Consider the following 2,126-nt stretch of genomic DNA (forward strand, 5'->3'; position numbering starts at 1 on the left):
CAACTCAGAGAAGCTCCAGTTGGCTGCTTCCGCAGCAGGAAGTCCCGCCACTCTCTGCATGCAAAACAAAGACGCAAAGGCCCACGCATGCATGCAGACATGCAGGCACCCATGCCTATGTGCTCGCTGCAGCAGCAGCTGTTGCTGCTGCAGCGAGTGTAGGACATCTGCTGCAACACAAAGCACTCAGCATCAGCTGTCTTTCATGTCTACCTGCGTAGATGCGTGTATGGATGAATTCCTGTTTAATCTGTCAATACACTTCGGGTGTCTGCGCACCTGTAGTTTGTTTCATAGGAACGATCAGGCGGCAGCATGCGGCATTTGATTCTCTCTTCTGGAGTTAGCAGCTGCACCGTGTTGAGAGCAGCAGCAACCGCCATAGCCAGGCCCCCCAGCGCCTCCTGGCCCAACAGCCGCCCGTCATGGGGGACCAGCGCCAGCAGCGACCGGCTGTCTATACACCTGGGCGGCTGTGCGGATGGAAAAGACAAATTCTCTGCAGCACCACTAACCTCAGAACGTGAGCCTCCTGCTGCTGCTGCTGTCCCTGTCGCTACTGCTGCTGCTGCTGCAGAGTTGCTGCCACGGCAAGCTGCAGTAGCGGCCGCCACGCCTCCCGCTGCGCGACGGCTTGGTGTGCCTGTATTGCTGCTGCTGCTGCTTGGGCAGCGCTGCTGCAACATCTGTTGCAGCTGATCCAGGTGTGTGAATGTGAAAGGCGACGGGGGGGAGGGCTGCTGCGACGGGACGAGGATTGGCTGCAGCACTTCCTGTGCTATTCGGTGCACAATGTCCGATATAGAGGCTTCTAGAGGCAAAACAGACTTAAATGCAGACACTCCATTGCAGCAGCTGCTGTTGCTGTAGCCGTTGCTGCTGTTGTTTAGAGCGGCACCAGGCGAGCATCCAGCAGCTCCTGCTGCCGCTGTTGAGACGCCAGTCGTGGCAACCGACCCCCGAGGGGTGCCAACCGCTGTAGAACCCACCATTCTGCTGCTGGTGTTGCTGCTCCAGGTGTCCGGAGGGCACTGATGAGGGTGTCTGCTGCAACAGCAGCAACAGCAGCAACAGCAACAACGGCAGCAAGCTGATGGGAGCTGCGGAGCTTGACTGTGGCGGTATTGCTGGTTATTCTTGAGCGTCGCAGCAGCAGCAGCTGCTGCTGCTGCAGCAGCTGCTGCTGCTGCTCTTTGATGTACTCCTGCTGGTTGCGCCCGGAGGTCTTGAGGAATAAACCGGGAGAGACCGTCAGAGCAGCAGCAGCGGCAGCAGCGGCAGCATTACGCAGGAGCAGCCAGCAGGAGCACAAGGGAATCCATACCGCTTAAATGCCGTTTTCTTATTGTTGCAGATTTAGCGGGAAACAATTGAATGAAATTACGGCGCTTCCGCATGCAGAGAGCAGCAGCTTGGGGCTGCCGTGGGCGGACCGGGGAATAGCGGTAGCAGCAGCGGCGAGGCGCGAAAAGTATGTGGGTTCTAACTCGAAAAGGCCTTTAATAAGTTTTTAAGTGTACAGACCAACAAAAGGCAAAAAGACAGAACACCAACCCGGAGTCGATGATCCCCAGGGAGGAGGCCGACCCCCCAGCTTCTAATCCGGCACGAGACAGTAGCAGCTGCCCCTCCAGATTCAGGAAGAGCAGCGGCAGCATCTGCTGCTGCTGCTGCAGCACAGGCAGCAAAGGCAGAAGCTGCAGCAACAGCAGACAACTGCCGGCTGCTGCGACTCACAGGCTGCCGGAGCAGGAGTAGTCATTGCAGCACCAGCAGCGCGACTTGTAGCAGCCATGGGAGACAGAAAGGCCTTGCAGGCCCCTTGAAGCCTGCTTGACGCCGTTATGCAGCTGCCGCCGGTCACCCACGAGAAGCAGCACCAGGTTCCGCTGCAGCATTCGCTGCTGTTGCTGCTGTTGCTGCTGCTGCTCCTGCCGGGGTCCAGCTGTTCAGCGCTTGCGCATCACATCAAGACGAGGCGGGGGATTGATGTGCCGGCTTTCCTCCTAAGCCATCCGTCCTCTCTAAACTGCAGCAGCAGCAGCAGCAGCGGCAGCGGGTGCTGCTTTGGCGAGGGAGGTTTCGAGTGTGCAGCGCAGCAGCAGCACCAACGCGGTTCCTTGCAT

At 58.5% G+C, this 2,126-nt stretch overlaps 1 protein-coding gene across 1 annotated transcript; it reads right to left on the bottom strand.

Moving 5' to 3' along the window:
• Positions 1-115: 115 nt before the first annotated feature.
• EMH_0067840 (uncharacterized protein) lies at positions 116-992 on the bottom strand (the record flags this gene model as incomplete). Its single annotated transcript, XM_013498670.1, has 2 exons — positions 116-167; positions 280-992. The coding sequence occupies 2 exons, from the start codon at positions 990-992 to the stop codon at positions 116-118; spliced, it is 765 nt and encodes a 254-aa protein (XP_013354124.1).
• Positions 993-2,126: the final 1,134 nt, after the last annotated feature.

This window comes from Eimeria mitis, genomic scaffold, assembly GCF_000499745.2.
Source record: "Eimeria mitis Houghton genomic scaffold, Emh_scaff3615, whole genome shotgun sequence".
Taxonomy (NCBI): Eukaryota; Apicomplexa; class Conoidasida; order Eucoccidiorida; family Eimeriidae; genus Eimeria; species Eimeria mitis.